At 37.1% G+C, this 16,540-nt stretch overlaps 1 protein-coding gene across 1 annotated transcript in view; it reads left to right on the top strand.

Moving 5' to 3' along the window:
- adgrv1 (adhesion G protein-coupled receptor V1) overlaps nucleotides 1-16,540 on the top strand; it is a 147,363-nt gene that overhangs the window by 97,882 nt on the left and 32,941 nt on the right. Inside the window, exons 84-85 of the mRNA XM_039662332.2 lie at nucleotides 13,173-13,289; nucleotides 16,217-16,395. Coding sequence (XP_039518266.2) covers nucleotides 13,173-13,289; nucleotides 16,217-16,395 — 296 coding nt within the window. The remainder of the gene's footprint in view (nucleotides 1-13,172; nucleotides 13,290-16,216; nucleotides 16,396-16,540) is intronic.

The following is a 16,540-nucleotide window of genomic DNA, read 5'->3' as shown; positions in this document are numbered from 1 at the left end:
TTTGGCGGCCAACCAGGACAGTCCTATCAGTACAGGTCTGTCAGCATGTTTCCTGGATAACCTCTGGACTCTGGGAGGCTGAATGCTCTATTTTTGGACACATGGGAAGCATGAATAGTTCATTTGGCCTGAACTTTGGAGGGTGAGACAGGGCAATGCTTTACCTGATGAGCTGGCCCTTTGTTTGTTTATTGACTTTGGAAAGAATGAGGGTTAGCGCTAGCACAGCTAGTCGCTCGTGCCCAGGTTAAATCGCATTGTATCGCTTCGTCACTTGTGCAGGTATTAGTTCTTAAGCTCAATTTGAGAATGACTTTGATGTCAACCTTGAGGGATCAACACATATAATGTGCTACATCCAAACTGGAAGTTGGCCATGGTCTAGTTTAGCATTTCCACATAGTGAAACTTGTATAAATAACAAGGACAGAACTCAGAGCACTGAAGGATACAGCCAAAGGCCATTGTGAATGTTCCAGACTAGATATAGGGACCAGGCTTCTGTCAAATTTTCGCCAGATAAGCGAGGAAGGAAACCATCAACAGCCATTTAATTAAACTTCAGGCCTATTTCAGGTCTTTTGTTAGTGCACTTTGACTGCGTGACTGTCTGCAGTCTGCATGGTGATGTGGCCAAAACAAACTGTCAACAGTCTTTACCTTTACGATAAACTGTCCAAACATTAATGTCTACTCATATTTATCATTGCAGCTCTGTAAAACACTGGTCCCCACATAAGTTGTATTGTTTTAATGTGGCTGTAGGGGTCACTGTAGCTCCATTCTCAAACCAAAACAATGTACAGTATCCTAAATGAAAACAAAATCAAAACATTTACCCACTTTTATTTCCACCCCAAGGTCATTCATAATATGTTTAATCTAATGTAAATGTATTCAGAGCTCCACTATTCACATAATCATATTTATTAGAAAATGAGTGAGCAAAAGCTAGAAAAACAACTAGGAAAAAAAAGAAAAAAAAAGAAAAAAAAACACTGTCGAGTGGTTAAGACATAATTAAGGGCCGTCTGTTGTTAAGCACCAAGTGATCTTCTGAAGGTCAGTATGTTTTTTTAAATGTTTTTTTAAGAAGTCTCTAATGTCCACCAATGATTTATTTGTTTGAAAAAATGCAGTAAAACAGCAATTTTATGAAATAATATTACAAATGAAAACTGTTTTCATCATTTTTAAACATTCTAGTATGCTGATTTGGTGCTTAAGTAACATCTCGTATTATTATAAATGTTAAAAACATTTGTGTTGCTTAACATTTTGTAAATAATACTATTTTCATGATTATTGGAATGTAAAGTTCAAAATAACAGCATTTATTTAAACTAGAAATTGTTTGTAATAGAATAAATATATTTACTGTCACTTAAAACTAACTGTTAAAAGTGTGTGTGTGTATATATATATATATGAAGAGTTCAGATGCAAAAGCCTCTAAGTGCCATTTGAAATTTTCTTCTTTAATGATGATTTTTATCAAACTTGTATATTTAAGTTCAGTAATTTCACTTAAATAACAATTAATAGGTAATTATCATTGCCATTTAAGTGAAATCACTGAACTTAAATATACAAGCTTGAGAAAAATCATTATTAAAGAAGAAAATGTCAAATGGCACTTAGAGGCTTTTGCATCTGAACTCTTCATTTATATGTATATATTTATTTATTTATTTATTTATTTATTTTTACTCTCACTGACCGAAACCTTTGAACTGCAGTGTATATTTCATACACCCCATTGCAACGCAGGTTTATTGCAAAATCCACAGACCTTTAGTTGTTTGCAATCAAACTAAAGTAATTTAAATATCTAAACAAATTCAAATTAAACTGAAAATGCAACTTTTAATGACTTCTGCCGTCTCAAAATTATTCAACCCTCTGAATGGGCTCTATGCACGGCGTTATTTCCGGTGAAGGATTAAGGATGCTCGATAACTTCCGCCGATCATAGAGTCCAATGCAATACCGAGAATTAATATTGAATTTTATACTCCATGGTTATACTAATGAAACGTTAGTCACAAAAACAGATAAAACAGACACCCCTCGTTGTGTTTATGCTTCTTTTTAAAATTATATTAAATAAACATAACTATATATAAAATTACATCTAAACGTATGTACGTTTCGTTTCAAAGACGGGAGGACAGTAAATATTGAAGACTCTGCCATAATCCCGTTTTCTCCGGTTTTCCTCCGCTTTAATCTCCACAACCGGAAATGGACGAGCATCCTTACGTCAAATGCGGAACTTATGCGTGCATATAGCCCATAGAGTCCCTCACACCAGCACAAATCTGCAAAACAGGTGTTGTCTCAAGCAAACCTGATGTAACTAATCAAGGGCTTCATTAGTTGCACCAGGTGTGCTTAAGATAGAACCCATGAAATATCTGAACTGGCTAGGTTCACATTTGACTGCATAGTCGTATGGATGGAGTTAAGAGAAGATATCATTGCCCTTTACAAACAATGAACATTATACAAAAAGATTGTGAAGGCACTAAATGTTCACAGAGACAGCATTGGAAGCATAGTTTGCAAGTTCAACGTTAAAGGAACAGTGCTACTTGGAAGGGACAGAAAAAGGAAGCTATCAATGGCTGCAACCAGATTTTTAAGAAGCCAGATTCATAAAACCCTCCAGTGACTGCAAAAGACCTGCAGCAAGACTGGGTGGCAACAGGCACTGAGGTTTCAGCTTGCTCAGTAAGGTGTGTACTAAACACATGAGGTTTCCATGCCCAACACCAAGACTACACACCACTACTGAAAAGCACAGGAAAAGTGCTCAAAATCATATGCACAACCCACAGAAGTTTTGGGAATCTATTATGTCGAGCAATAAAACAAAACTGAACTTTTCACCCCTATGGATCATCAGTATGTCTGGAGGAAGAAGAATGAAGCATATGCTGAAAAGAACACTCTGCCTACTGTTAAGCATGGTGGTGCTCTGTGATGCTCTTGAGCTGCTTTGCGTCCTCTTTGCCACTGGAAACCTGCGGTGTGTGAAAGGCCAGATGGATTCATTGAAGTAGCAGGAAATTCTAGGAGAAATCCTAGGTCAAGCCGTAAGTGAGGAAGCTGAAGCTTGGGCGTCATTGGGCATTCCAACAGGACAATGGTCCCAAGCACACCTCAAATTCCACCAAGGCTTGGTTGCAGAAGAATTCCTGGGAGATTCTACAGTGGCTATCCCCATCACCTGACTTAAACCCTATAGAAAATCTCTGGTGGGATTTGAAGAAGGCATTGCAGCATGCAAAGCCAAGAATATTAGTGAACTGGAGGCCATTGCTCATGAAGTATGGACAAAGATTCCTCAGAAACGCTGCCAGAAGCTGGTGTCTGGTTATACATCTCATTTGCAGCAGGTCATAACAGCTAAAGGGTGTAATACTAAGTATTAAACATGCTTGCAATGAAGGAGTTGAATCATTTTGACACTACTGAAGCCATTAAAAGTTGCCTTTTCAGTTGAATTTGGCGAACCCATTTGAAACATTTGTTGTGACTTTTGTTTGATTTGTTCATTGCAAACTGAAAGTCTGTAGATTTTGCCAATAAACCTGATTTGCAATGGGGGTGAATCATTTAGATACATATGCACATATATTGCTCTGAAGATGTTTCAGCGTTAGAAATCGCATTACAACCCACAGATAACTTGTTTCAGAAAGGAAGAAGAAACCTCAGAATTATATGAGAAAGTGTGACTCCACAGGCTGGCACCATTTCATTCACTTTATTCAAAGCATACTTACATAAATGATCATATGATGAAGATCTGGACATTATATGCTCTAGTAAACCTCAGGAAGTGTATCTCAAAGTGAGGTTCTCATGATTTGAGTCATTGTACGTGTGTCAAGTCACTGTTTGTCTCAAGATGAGTTACAAAGCCGCTAACTCATTACATCCATATTGGATGTATTTACTTTTTAACTTTAACTGAGTAGCTTTCAAGCAATTTTCACCTATTAAAGGGATAGTTCACTTTGAAATGAATTTTTTGATATGTTTTATCTTACCTCAAGGGCATCCAAGATGTAAGTCTCTTTTTTTTTCCACAGTATTTTCATTTTTGAAATTTTTTCGGTCAAACCGTTGTTGTCTGTCAGTCACATACTGTAATGCAGTTTTAGGGGGTCCACCTCAAAGAGCATGCACATCGAAGTCAAAATTAAACATGATTTAATGACTCGTAAACGTAAGTACACATTGATGGCCTAAGACACGAAACGAGCGGTTTGTGTGAGAAAACGAACAGTATTTATATAGTTTTTACCTCTTGTTAACAGCCGTCCAACTGATCAGAATCAGATGTCCAACTGAACCGAACTGAACCGTCTCCAGACGTTACGCCGGAAGTGATCTCTCGCGCGTCTACGTCACGCATTGTTTACACGGAGTTTTCTGAATTTTTACCCTTCACTAAACATATTTAGATATACGGGAAATCACAATGGAAGACAATTACGATATATCTAAATATGTTTAGTCATCATAGCTCTTTTAAAGGATGTTGTAAGCAGTTCTGAATGTAGCCTACTGGTTTTAATGTTTTCAGCCATTGTTTTTCTGATAGTCTTTTTAAAACTGTGTTCCCATGGTCACTTTTATTTTGGCTGGATGGTTTTGTCCGCTTTGACCTGGAGTGTGTTAGCGCGATAGCCAGTCTTGTTCACCACAGTCTGGTATGAGATAAAGGGTAGCATGTTGTTTTGAAGAGGAGAGAGTGGTAGTGGTATCAGGTAGCTAGGAGATTTGTAACAACATCAACACAGTGTGTCTGTGAGTTTAGATGTGAGGGATCAAAGCTTGTTTGGTTTCCTCACACTCAGAAACTTCAAGGTGGTGTTCTAAGATAGAGCAGACTCTAAGATAGAGCAGACTAGAGTCACTTCTGCTGTGTTGCTCAGTTCATGCTGGCTTGAAGAGTATTAATGACGTTCCTGTCACCACTTCCCAAATTCATTTCAATGTCGCCTTTAGACTTGATCGTGTGACATTGAAGTAATGATGCTGAAAATTCAGCTTTTCCTTCACAGGAATAAATAATACTTTAAAATATATATAGAAAAAAAGTTAAATTGTAATATTTTACAATATTGTAGTTTTTACTGTGTTTTTGATTAAATAAACACAGCCTTGATGAGACTGTTGAAATATATATATATTTTTTGTTTTTATCTTGGCAACCCAAAACTTTTGAACTTGTACATTTGCGAACACTGCACGTACTGTAAGTGTGACTCTCTAAATGTGTCTCCTGGAGTTTTCTGTGTCATAGTTGTGCAAATCCACATTTGTTTGTATGCCTCTGTTCGATTTACTATGAGACTACAACTGACTGCAGATGTCAAAAACAATAGATTTCAATGTCCCTGATGAAAGCAAGCTTGCATAATGTAATCACGCACAAACGAAAAAAGGGGACAGGTCAACCGGACTAGTTCCAGAGTAATAATCTCTCTGCTTGTTCGCTCGATATAGCCTAATAAGCTGACTGCCTGTTTCTTTTGTCTGTCAACTATTTGTATATTTTTGTGAAGCGACCTTGGGTTCTTGAAAGGTGCTAAAAAAAATTATTAAAACAAAAAATAAACATTAAAAAATTACAAATGAATAATGCTCCACTGAATGTCAATGGTGTGTGTGCATGTGTGTGTTTGTCAGTTTGAGCGCTGATATATAAAGTGTTTGTGAGTGAAACATTGAGTGGGAGTTATGTGTTTCATAACAAAATAAATGAGCATTCAATTATTTGGATCAAATGTTAATTGCAATAACAACTTTGTCAATATTAAAGCTCATTTCACATTACTTTTCAATTAACACAAATGCCTAATTAGCTTAACCATCCTAATTAGAATGACTTAATTACTCTGAGATTTTTTTTTTTTAAGTCTTAAAATTTAATTGAGGTTCAGTGAGGATCTGATGCCTAAAATTTCTGAAATGATAATAGAAAATTTAAAAGGTATTTTTCTTCATCTCACATAACTTTTTTTTTTATTTTCAAAGTCTTGACAAATTTTCTTCTATAGCCACAGATTGCGAAAATCCTTTTTGAAGGATGTATAAAATACAGTCTTCCTTATAAACAGCCGCCTGCACATCTAACATTCATCATATTTATTCATGGCTGAGCAGCACGCATGTGACTCACACATCAGGTGTGGCTTCCCACACTGACCCACTAACCACCGGCGTCACCCATTAGCGCATGATATCTTTTCTTGACGAGTCTCATCGTGATACAGTGCATATTCGCTTGAGGCACAAACCCACGACTGCTTACTTTGGCAGATGAAAGTCTATGCGAAACAATTCCCATCAGACCTGACAGTTTGGGGAAAGCCCGGCCATGAGCAATGATGAATCTTTCCAAATGAGAATGAAGGCAGAAAGAAGGAATTATAGAAGAGATGAAGGTGGATGTTTGTGAGATGTTCATGGTTTTGGCACCCACTGAACAAAAGCAGCTGAGGTTGAAAACACCCACAATGCTGCTGAGTCTGGAACCAGCTAGTTTAGACCGGTAGCTGATGATGGATGGGGGTGGGAAGAGATGTAGGGGGAGAGAATGAAAGAAAAAGGGGAATTGAGAGCAAGGATGTTGTTATGAATGACACATTGAATATTCAGACCATCTGTTTCACGTGACTCATATCTCTCTGCGGTGATGTAATCTTTTTGGCCAGTGCTATTATTAGTGCCATGTGCCAAGTCAACATCAACAGCAGATCACTGAGAAGAGCATATTGACCCCCATGTTCTATAATGATCATTTAAATTGAGCTTTTCTTATAGAGATCCAGAGTCTGGTATACTCTATATACAAATGTATTTTTTATAAAACAATAAATAAATAAAAAATAAAAAACAGGTCCTTACCCTTACAGGACAATACAGTGACAATACAGTGACAGTTGTACAGTGATGGTTATACCATTGTACTTTTTGTTACAGACCACCAAAAAACTACTTTGAAACTGCAGACAGACTAACAAAATAGTAGCTGAATAAAGAACTTAAACCTATTTAAGGATTTTTTTTATTATTATTTATTTATGTATTTATTGTCAGATAAACAAACAAATCATTAATGGTTTAAATCAATTAGGATGGTAGCTGTCAGAATTAACTTGAACAAATATATTGACACAAAAATATTTATATTTTAATATATTGAAATAAAATTGAACACAATGCACCCTATAAATGAGTTTAAACCAACAGCATTAAACATTAAAATGTCTTCATTTAAAAATGATCTAAAATGCAGTGAGGAGAATACTGACACAACAAAGGATTTTTTTTTTCTTTTTTGTTCAATTTCGATTGACTATAAGACATGTTGGAAAAATATTAATGAATCATGAAAATAACTATGGCATTACTGTGCTTTCCATGTCTAAAAAAAACATGGTAATAACATGATGCTTTTTTTTGTGGGCTCAACAATTTAAATGGGTAGTTTACTCACCCCCATGTCATCCAAGATGTCCACGTCTTTCTTTCTTCAGTCGAAAATAAATTAAGATTTTTGATTAAAATATTCCAGGATTTTCTCCATATAATGGACTTCAATGGGAACCAAGCGGTTCAAGGTCCAAAAGACAGTTTCAGTGCAGCTTCAAAGGGCTTTAAACGACACCAAACGATGAATAAAGGTCTTATCTAGGACCCTTCGAGTCATGAATCGAAAAAAAAGATTTTTTCATTTTGATGAATGAGTTTGAACAGGAGAGTCACGAATGCTCATCAGAACTGAGCAAGGCGAGCATTTGTACTTATAAAACTTCTTTATTTATTTTTATTTAAAACAGTTTTATTTATTTTTGAAATGAGCGATCGTTTCGCTATAGATAAGACCCTTATTCATCGTCTGGTGTCGTTTAAAGCCCTTTGAAGCTGCACTGAAACTGTCTTTTGGACCTCGAACCGTATGGCTACCAGTAAAGTCCATTATATGGAGGAAATCCTGGAATGTTTTCATCAAAAACCTTAATTTTTTTATTTGACTGAAGAAAGAAAGATGTGGACATCTTGGATGACATGGGGGTGAGTAAATTATCAGCATAAGTTGTTTTTTTTTGTTTTTGTTTTTTAAGTGAAGTACTCCTTTAACTCTAGTAAATGGAAACTTAGTCCTCTTCAGAGAAAATGTCCAAACCACACTTGTCATCTTCCAAATATCTACCGTCAGTGGAGCAAAGATTGACTCATTCTTCGAGACAGCGACTAACGCACATACGTTGAGCCAAATATATATATATATATATATCTTTCTTGTTGCTTGATGACAAACACATATGCATCCTCCAGGCAGGAAACAGCCTAGACGGCTCTCCCTTCTGAGAGGGAAGCCAGATGAATCTTTGCTATATGATTACATTCTTTCTCTTCACTTCACCACTACTGTAAATATTTCAATCAGCTGGTGATGATAGTTGTTTGAGTGACTTGTACATATGCTGTATATCACTGGGCTTCTCTTGATTATGTTCACACACGTTTGTTTCACACATGAAGGCCCACGGGGCTGTTGCCGAGGTTTACCTGTCTGACTGATGTGTGTGGAAATTAGCTTGAGGCCACAGACTGCTTGGCTCCTTTATATTCAGCTTTAGAAAAGGGGGGAGGTGCATCTGTGACTAACACAGTATCTATATATAGTAGCACTCGAAGGCGCACAGACAGGACTGGAGTGCTTCTGAGTACAGCAGACTGCAAAGATCAATGCATTTACCTGCTTTTCAGGTAAATGTATCTTTTAATGGCGTAAAATCACTTGTTCATTAAATATTTTACTGAAGATTTAATGCTTTAAAAGGTTACAGAGACCCATCCAATATTGTTATTATTAATTCCCTTCACATCACCCTGTGAAACGAGGTAGCAAAAGTCATTTCTAAGCTTAATTATACTGCTGAAAGATGGCTGAGTAAATTAGTTTTTACTTTGATCAGCTAATATAGCTCTGTTGTTGTTTTCGTCAGTGACAGACAACTTACAAATCAGCGTCAGACACTTGAGAAGGAGGCAACAAGTTTATCGACATTCATACTGTAGTCACATGGTCAGTTCCATTGCCTGCCAACTTGTGTGACGGGATGGTCTACATGTTTGACAGATGCCATTAAATTGCAGAAGTTATGAGTGACGTACCATACAGTTTCTTTCTTGTAAGAGAAAACTACTTATATTATGCTGAGATCACGTGAAAATGAAGAAAACAAAATTGTGGGCTTAATATGTAGAAGCTGTGTCAAGGCCAGTGACATAGATAAAGGAAATGCATAGGTCTCAGAACCACTAGTGTTGTTTTATATGTCGTCCAGTAGATGCTTTTTTTCAAAGCAACTGCTGAAGTATAGCTTTTACTCTCCTGCTCCTGGTTGGGCTGTCATTCTCACTTAAAATGTCTGGTTCCCAAGCCATCTGCCTGTCATTCAGGGCATAATGTTTTTAATGCATGGTGTATGGCTATTTTAAGCTCAGCATCTTCCTCCGGATAGGGCATATCTGTAGAGACTGTGGAATAGGCTACAAAAAAAAAAAAGAAAAAAAAAAAGAAAAGTACATTTCCAGCACCTTTCTTCCTTACCATAGCAAATATAAAAAAAAAAAAAGTTGAATAAATGGGTGACATACTGTACTTGAAAAGAGTACGGTAAGATAAAAAATTGTTATTTAAATGTTTAGAACTAATCTCTGTTCATTGTCTCTTAAGTAAAATTAAGATTTTTTTTCAGATAACTAACATTTATATATACCGTATATAATGTTTGTACATATGTACTATAAATACGTTTTTTTGTATTGCTCATAGACCTAGTGAAAGTAGCTATTTGATTTGATGCAAATGAAAAATATAGGCTATGAGACACTTTTTTCAGCCATAATGCAACCAAACAAAGAACCAAACAAATCACAATAGCTAATTTCTGTCTGTTTGGTCAGATAATACTGTAGCACTGTCATTAGAAAGCTGATAATACAGAGTGACTCATCTCTCAGTCTCCACAATGGCCGCTCTCTCTGATACGGTTTCTCTGTCTCTTCTTCAGAAACCAATTGACCTAGAGAACATTTTGACATTTTTTTTCATTTAGTCTTTCTTTTGTCCTGCAGTCAGTGCTGGTGTTTTTAATGCTGATTATTACATTCTGCTTTCTTTGTGGCATGAAATGTTCCTGAACCATTTTGTTATACAGTGTCATTTTCAAAAGTGTCACTACAAATTCAAAATGAAACAGTAAGTTATTTTAGAATCAAATCTCTTTTTTAACGTTTCTTATTAGCCTCACTTATTGTATTATGTATAACCAATTATGTATTTAAAGAGAACCAATTATGCTTTTTTGAATTTACAACTTTCTTTAGTGTGTAATGTTGCGGTTTGAACAAAGTTGCAAAGTCCTTTCCAAAGACAGTTATTCTCTATCAGTAAGCACTCTTTCTGAACTCCCTCACTGTGCTTTTTCTGAAGGAGGGCCATTGAGACCCCAAAATAAAGAGTGCATTACTGCCAGGCTTGGGAAAGAGGTGCTGCAACACTGTAAAATGTGTGAAAAATTATGTGTTTTATGACCTATTCCAGTAGACACCAAAAACAAAATCAAGAAGTCTTTGTAAAAGGGCATAAACTAGACTTTTTTAATCTTTATACATTTTTAATATTTAATTTTTATTATTATAATAGACATGTTTGCCCTTTTGTATAATAAATGTATTAGAGTAAGTGTATTTTGCACCACCCATATTGTTTATGGTACAGCGCGGTGCAGTACATCAATCCTATAAATACAAAACATATCAGATTGAATGGTCTATTTTCTGCCACTCCCTGTTATGGGTTTCAGTGACTACTGAAAGGATAAGTGGGTCAATTTTATCAAGTGTATCAGGTCCTGAGGACTGACTCCCCAGGCCAGACTGACTTCAGACACAGGGTCCTCTAATCTCCACTTTGGCTCTCTATCACCCTTCTCCAATCTCAAGCCTCTAAGTGGACTGCAATCACCCATACAGCTTTGATTATGTCATCGGATGCCATACGGTTCACATAACGGAGGTGCTGATGTCTTATTAATCAGGAGCTGTTAATGTAAGTCGGAGACATGTTGCCTGCATTCATGCATATTACTGCAGGAGAAATGGTTGGGGCCAGTCATACAGCCCGAAGTAGATTGATTTATGTCCTGAACGGGTTGTTTTTGATGAACTGACCCACAGCTGTTACTTTTAGCTTACGTTCAGAAGTCTGCCTGAATGTGTATTTTGTTACATAAGGCAAGGGGATCAATCGTGGGCCAGAGAACCATCCAGAAAGGTTATTATTAGAGGGGCGGGTGGCTCTCCTGCCGTCAGCCTCTAGTGTTACTGATGTGATTGTGAGTGGTTGTGCATGACCAGATCATATTGAATGGAAACCTGATCAGATCTTCTCCCTGTTTACTCATCGGGTGTGCACCCTAGGGACGACTACAGGAACAAAAACATGGGCTTTGCCTCAGTGCGCATTAATGAAGGTGGCACTGTAGAGTCTGTAATGAGCTTCTAGTTTGAATTTGATTGGGAATTTGTACTGTGTCACAGAAGACGACCTGTGAACAACTGAGGCTTTGCTAAGCTGGCCACTAAACCTAGCAACTGTAGCCATAAACAATATTTTTAAGCCTTTTCTTTTTCTCTCTATTTTATTTTTGGTAACATAAGGCTATGAAGCATAAACTGTATGTGTCTAGACTTTAGATAGATAGTTTTTAACAAAGTCGTGTGAAATGTATACAATATCATTGCCAGTTTACTTATAATAGTGACATCACAGGTCCATCAAAAATAGTGACCATAAAAATTAGGAACAGTTTGTTCCCTCAGAGTAATGTATATAAGGATCAGTATCACGTGATGCTTCAGAAATCTGATTTGGTGACAAAATTCTGAGACAACATTTCTTTTAAATATCTTTTTGCAAACAATTGTACTTCTTAATATTTTTGAAAACAGTGATTCATTGGTTCTGTTCAATAATAAGTGCAAAAATCACACAGACCAAAAAATGATTTGCATAAACCTAAAAAAATAACCTTTTTATATTTGTGTTCTGAAAATTCTCATATTTTATGTCAGTAATCTTTGACACTGTTATTTTTATACAAAGCAAATGTAGGTCACAAAATGAGGTGATGACAGACTGTATGAACTTAGTTGAGCTTATTTGTTTATGGGATTGTACCATGACCTTGTTAACTAACACACATTCAGTACAGACCTTTTTTTGGCAGCATTACCACATTTCCAGAATCACGCTTCACAGCATGCACCCGATGGACACTGCACGCTACATACGTCCCAGCTCTCTTTTCCTTCCTGCTCTGACACATCCCTTTCACACCACTTGCTGCTTTCCTGACTTTTATCCCAACAGTACCACATTTAATGCCATCTCGGCAGTAGTGACTCCATATTTTCCTTCACTCAACACTGTTTCCCCTTAATTTGGGTTTCCCAACAGACACTCTCAGTTCAGTTGAAAAAACACTCTGTTGTTTGCATTGAAAGGGTTACACTGTTCACAGAACCTAGTGTCCTCCACATGAGTGGCTGCCAGGTTTTTTATGTTTCCACAAATACAGTTATGAGAGGTCGCAGACAAGGCGAAACTGCCCAGTTGTTTGTGTTTGATAAGGTTTTATACTGTTCCTGAACTGTACATTGACTCTTGGAATTTGTCATATCAAAAAAGCCCTAGTTGTTTTTTTTTTTGTACTCAATTTCTGTACTCAAAGCCCCCTCAAAGCTGTCAGAATATAGAATCTTATAGAATATATACTGTAGATTATTTGTTGCAGGTCCACACATACACACACACATATCAACTGTTGCTTTTACTGACTGTCCATTCAAGGCTAGCTGTCAAGACCTGACAGTGTCAGCTTTTTAAATATGCATCAGAAATATTATAAGTATACTGTAAATGCTTTAGGAACAGTCTTGGACTTTTAAGATGCTCTTCTCAGACTCAGAAGTAGATTCTGTCATTATGAATATGTGTATTCTGCTGAGTGTGTACTGGATGGATGAGGACCCCAGGTCCTCTGCTGATGTATCTGTCACTCTGTGTTTCTCAGATTTGTTTCCTGGTGTCTGCATTCCGGGGACGTATGTTCTCAGAGGATAGCTGCGCTACTCTTGGCCTCTTCTTCCATTACTTCCACCTAAGCCAGTTCAGCTGGATGCTCATACAGGTAAAACTTTACTTTTGTCATCTACTTGTTTGGTCAGTGGAGCAAATTTTGGCATTGACCATGACAAAATGAAAAAAAAAATTCTGTCAAATTTCACTTAACCTAATTTTAGTCATACAAGTTTGGAACAACATGAAGGTGAATAAATGACAGAATCTTAATTTTTAGGTGAACTAATTCAGGAAGTTAGAGTTTTTACTACAGATCATTTGAAGCTGTGTCACAAACTTCTGTTTAATCGATGAGCTTACTTACAGAGAGATAAACATTTCACATTTGTAAGTTGCTTTAAACACACATTGTCATTGTTTACTATAGTTTTATTGAACTTGCCCTAAGACTATAGGCGAAGGTTTTACCCTCAAGAAAAAAAAAAAAAACTAGTTTCTGAGTTCCACTTTTCTCTCTGATGTGTATTTGTAGGCATTATTGGGACATAAACTCAAGAGTTTTTGAAAATCCAGCAAATATCAAAAAGCTTTTGGTATTTGACTTGTTGCTCACGATGGGCAAATTACTAAGGCAGGTATCTTGTGTATGTGTCTCTTGGCTTCTGCAAATGAAATTAACACATTTATCCTGTTAAAATACAGTCTTGTTCTTTACCTGAATGTTTGAACATCATAACTTCCCATTGTCAGCTCAGGAATGGGCCTAATTAAAACTCATTGTTCAATCTCTTTGGAAACACATGATTTATATTACGCGGTGCCTGACATGTTCCTGTTACTTGTTATTATTCTGGTGGAGATTTTGCAGGAAGGTGTTCTATCACGCCTGCAATAGATGTTTAGAGACCTTTGGAAAATTAATTGCATAACTCTTGCTGGACCTGTTACCCTTTTGCCTGCTCTCTTCTTTGTCTTTGTGCAGTAATCCCTTCTAAGCACAGAAACCTGTCTCTGGAAGTCAATTCACTCATACCTGTGAAGGTCGTGTTGTTCTCCAGAAGCAAAAACAGGATTTGGCCAGAATATACTTAATGCAATGAAAAGTAACATAGCTCTTAATCCCCCAAAGACCCACACAGAACACAAACATCTGGGCTCATGTGGCAGTTGGGGTTGAAAAGACATAGGATCGAGCACTGACCCTGGAGGAACCTCTCACCTAAATTGAACTTCTTGAAATCAAAGGCTGTTTTGCTCACATAGTGGGATTATCTTGTTTTTCTCAATGGCGCTGAAAAACACCAGGGGCTTAGCAGTTTACATAGAGCATGTAATCTCTTTTGGCACTTGATGAACTGGTGTTGAAAGATTATGCAAGAGAACATGAAATAAATTAACCGACTATGGTTTTAGGTTGATGGGGCCATAAATTGTGAAAGGGCCAAAAGTGTAATGGCCAATATGTATGACACTATGTTTATGTAAGTGTGTTGATGTAACGAAGTGGGCGTGAGTTTAAGAAAACACACATGGAATAAATTACACACAAGTTGTCTTTGGTGGGAAAGGTAAATTGTGATTCAGACTGGAAAGTATTTGCATCCTGGAGAGAATGATTTGAACATGTGCTTGTCTTTATCTTCAAAACAGCTGGCATAACAGCTTGCAATACAACTTCATTTTATGTGATGTGTCATAATTCATTCACACTTTTCTCATTCTTGTTTAATTTCTCTTATTCGTTTTTTCAGCGTTAAAAATACTGCATCTTATTCAGTAACCACCCACAATCCAGTTTATAGTAGTCTGTTGCATCTTCTACAACCCAGAACTGACCCACAAGATGGGGAATTGCACCAGGAAAATTGCGTTTGTCTTTGTTTGCTCAAGACACACTACACAACTTTTCAAATCCAAAGAGATTTGTATGAATGTTAGATGTTATACACCTGACAAATTTGTAACTGTTACAGAGAAAATCTGGCATCATACACTAAACGACCATTACTCTACCATATTTTCAAGACATTCCGAACACAACATACTTACACAGAAATGCACGCCTCGTTGCAAGGAGATGTTTGACAAAAAAACAACAACATTAGTTTTAAAATTGGCTCAATATCAGACATGTTTGATATCTTCAGACCAGATGGAATCATCAGTCTGAAGATAAAACAATCGGTGTCCATCATACACATGATTTGTCAACTCCGACTTCCCAGAAACTGTAGACTGGTTTTCACTTTTGGCAAAACCATTGACTCTTTAATTCTGACTGCAAATATGTTTTGAAAGTCAATGGAGCCTTCAGTAGACATACAGTAGTGAAGATATTACATGGCTACTTTAAAAGGGCACTGAAAAATGTACAATTTATCAATGAAAACTATTGATCTAAGTGTTTCTTTTTACGCACAGGGACTCGTGGTTGAGTCTGTGCTAAAATAAATCCCAGAGACTCCATAAACTGCCACGGTTGAAGCACCGGATCAATGGAAGTTGCGAGACAGGCGTAGTGCCAACTTCTTCCATAATTACAAAGAGGCTGGAGAGGAATTGCAGCGTGTTTGGACACCCAAAAGCTAATACAACGTCCTGCCAGCTTCGTTTTTCTCTTCATCTCTAATCCAAGTTCCAAGCAGAGCAAAACAGAGCTGCAGCAGTTTCTATCCAAGTATGGAGTTAATATTGATGGATGAAGGGGCCACCTAGGTCTTCATTGTTGATTTTGAACTCTTTGCTGAAGTACCTTAATGCCTAAAATATAGGCTATTTGAACAAGTAGTCTGACTTGCTACTGAAATTAAATACAATAGAGGCTGCTGCATTTAGCTTCCTTGTTAGAGTGCCTGCCTCCCAAGTAGGAGACCCCGGTTCGAATCCCACTCGGAGAGGGCCGAGTAGGATCAGTTGCATAGTCTTATCAGAACATTAATCAACCATCTTTTTTTATGAATCCTAGGCTTGTTTGTAACACAGCCATGTTTCCATTTGTTTATTTAGTAACACTTCTGTTTTTTTTTTCTTTCCCAGGCCATAAACTTCTGGCAGATATTGGTAATGAATGATGAGCACACAGAGAGACGCTATCTTCTCTACTTCCTGCTCAGCTGGGGACTTCCTGCTCTGGTCATCATCATTCTGGTTGTGGTCCTGCTGGGAGGTTTTGGATGGAGCATCCATAGTGTGTATGGCCTGGTGCAAGGAGACCTGTGAGTTTGTGAACATCTGCTCTGTCTTTCTCACATACACATACTAACCTTAAAGGACAAGTTCGGTATTTTACAGTTAAAGCCCTGTTTTAAGATCGTTTCTGATGAAATAGAATGGTTAAGATTGTTTTTTAGACAGATGCTG

Source organism: Pimephales promelas, chromosome 4 (assembly GCF_988280905.1).
Source record: "Pimephales promelas chromosome 4, fPimPro1.hap1.1, whole genome shotgun sequence".
NCBI lineage: Eukaryota > Metazoa > Chordata > Actinopteri > Cypriniformes > Leuciscidae > Pimephales > Pimephales promelas.
Note: the sequence above shows the minus strand (reverse complement) of the source record. Positions and strands in the feature narration are given on the sequence as shown.